The sequence below is a fragment of the Frankliniella occidentalis genome, unplaced genomic scaffold, assembly GCF_000697945.3.
Source record: "Frankliniella occidentalis isolate FOCC.00 unplaced genomic scaffold, Focc_3.1 Scaffold20, whole genome shotgun sequence".
Taxonomy (NCBI): Eukaryota; Metazoa; Arthropoda; class Insecta; order Thysanoptera; family Thripidae; genus Frankliniella; species Frankliniella occidentalis.
Window position 1 is genome coordinate 3025485 of NW_026267150.1, and position 1798 is coordinate 3027282.

A 1798-nucleotide genomic window follows, 5' to 3' on the forward strand; every position below is an offset into this window, starting at 1 on the left:
AGAGAGAGAGAGAGAGAGAGAGAGAGAGAGAGAGAGAGGATTGAGAAAGAGCAGAAAAAAGAGCGACAACATACATGCCATGCCGATAATTTGTTTCTTTTCCTTTGCGAGAACGAAGAAGTCATGCTTATTTTACAAATTCTCAAACGAGAACAAATAAACAAATGCAAAACTTCCGATGATAAAGATATCGTCTACAGCTACCCTATGTCAAACCGTACTCTTTGTACTTAGTACTTTCTTTAAGAGTTCTTGCCGCTTGAAAGGCAAACCCACGGTGCAAACCAGACCAGCCATCGCCTTACAGACGAAATATATACAGGACAGACCAACGAACATTTGTGTGTACGCACTACGTACAACATTCGACAACTTTCTGAAATTTCTAAACTTATTGACTGATTGATTCAAAACGCGGCCATAAAAGGAATGGTCTAGAGAAAGTACGACCGCGTTTCTTTGATTCATTTAGCAAATTGCGGGAGATCAGCGCCTGCTAGACTCGGGGTAGGCCAACCCGCAGTATATGTATGCTCTGTGGGGGTGATGTTGCCTACCTAGCAGGCGCCATGAGACCTCATAAAAGAACCTTATTTTTATTTTATGTTCAAGTTCTAGTTCAAAGAGGGTTATAAGACGTTCGAAAGTTCACATGAACTGAATCACCTGTAACTAACATGGGACGTTAGTCCGTGAGTGGACCAGCCCCTGCGTCCGTGAGTGGACCAGCCCCTGCGCCCTGTGGTTTCTCGGTGCTACTTAGACTTGAATTTTTCCCAAATTTATAGTAGTATAACATATAGTTGTTCGAAATAATGCGGATTACGGTGATCCAACGATGGGGGTTTCCAACGATACCAATTCATAAACTGCATTCTGGAATACATTTGTGGTGTCTTGTCTCGCCGGGAACCTCGTCAGCCACAACGACTAACGTGCTCTTTCCGTTGTCCGCCAGGTGATCTGGGTGTGCATCCTGTGCCGCAAGAAGCAGGAGCTGCTGAGCAAGACGGGCCAATGGATCAACAAGGGCATGGTGAGCAGCCAGCAGGACTCCATCATGCGGCGCATCGAGGCCGACCTGCAGGGCGGCATCCTGGCGGGGCTGCCGGGCACGCCCGGGTCCGTGCAGGCGGACAAGCGGCCCAAGCTGGAGCGCGCGCACTCGGCCGCCGAGAAGGAGAACCAGCCGCTGCTGGCGGGGGGGCTCGGGCTGCGGCGGCAGTACTCGCAGCAGGACGACGAGCGCTACTACCGCGGCGAGCTGGAGGGCCTGATGCGCTCGCACCAGCAGCAGCAGGCCGTCATGAGCCCCGGCATGGCGCCCATGGGGCCCATGGGGCCGATGGGGCCCATGGGCATGGCGGCGCACGGCATGGGGCCCATGGGGCCCATGGGGGGCGCGCACATGGGCGGGCCCATGGCCCCGCACTACCGGCACGACTCGCTCAGCTCGGAGCAGAGCTCGTCCATGGACATGGGGCCCGGGCCCGGCATGGTGCCCAGCATGCACGCGCACCCGCACGCCTACCCGCACGCCGGCACGCACGCCGGGCCGCCGGGCCGAAAGCCGCACAAGCGCCAAGGCTCCACCAAGCGGGCGGGGCCGGGGCCCCACGGCCACGCCGCCGGCCCGGGCCACGCCAGGACGCACGCCCACCACCCCGTGCCGCAGCGCTCCTTCTCCTCCTCGGACGACGAGCTCAGGTCCACGCCAGACTGCACCAGCGGGGAGGAGCATGACAGCGAGAAGGGTGAGTGCAAGCGGGCTGAGGCGGGCTACCGGAGGGGTGGGGGC

At 57.5% G+C, this 1798-nt stretch overlaps 1 protein-coding gene across 10 annotated transcripts in view; it reads left to right on the top strand.

Annotated features, from left to right (window-relative positions):
* The window catches only part of LOC113207980 (regulating synaptic membrane exocytosis protein 2), a 74018-nt gene that overhangs the window by 46050 nt on the left and 26170 nt on the right, over positions 1–1798 (top strand). For all 10 annotated transcript variants that reach the window (XM_052264542.1, XM_052264541.1, XM_052264535.1 and 7 more), the window contains exon 3: positions 959–1754. In XM_052264542.1, the coding sequence (XP_052120502.1) occupies positions 959–1754 (796 nt within the window). The remainder of the gene's footprint in view (positions 1–958; positions 1755–1798) is intronic.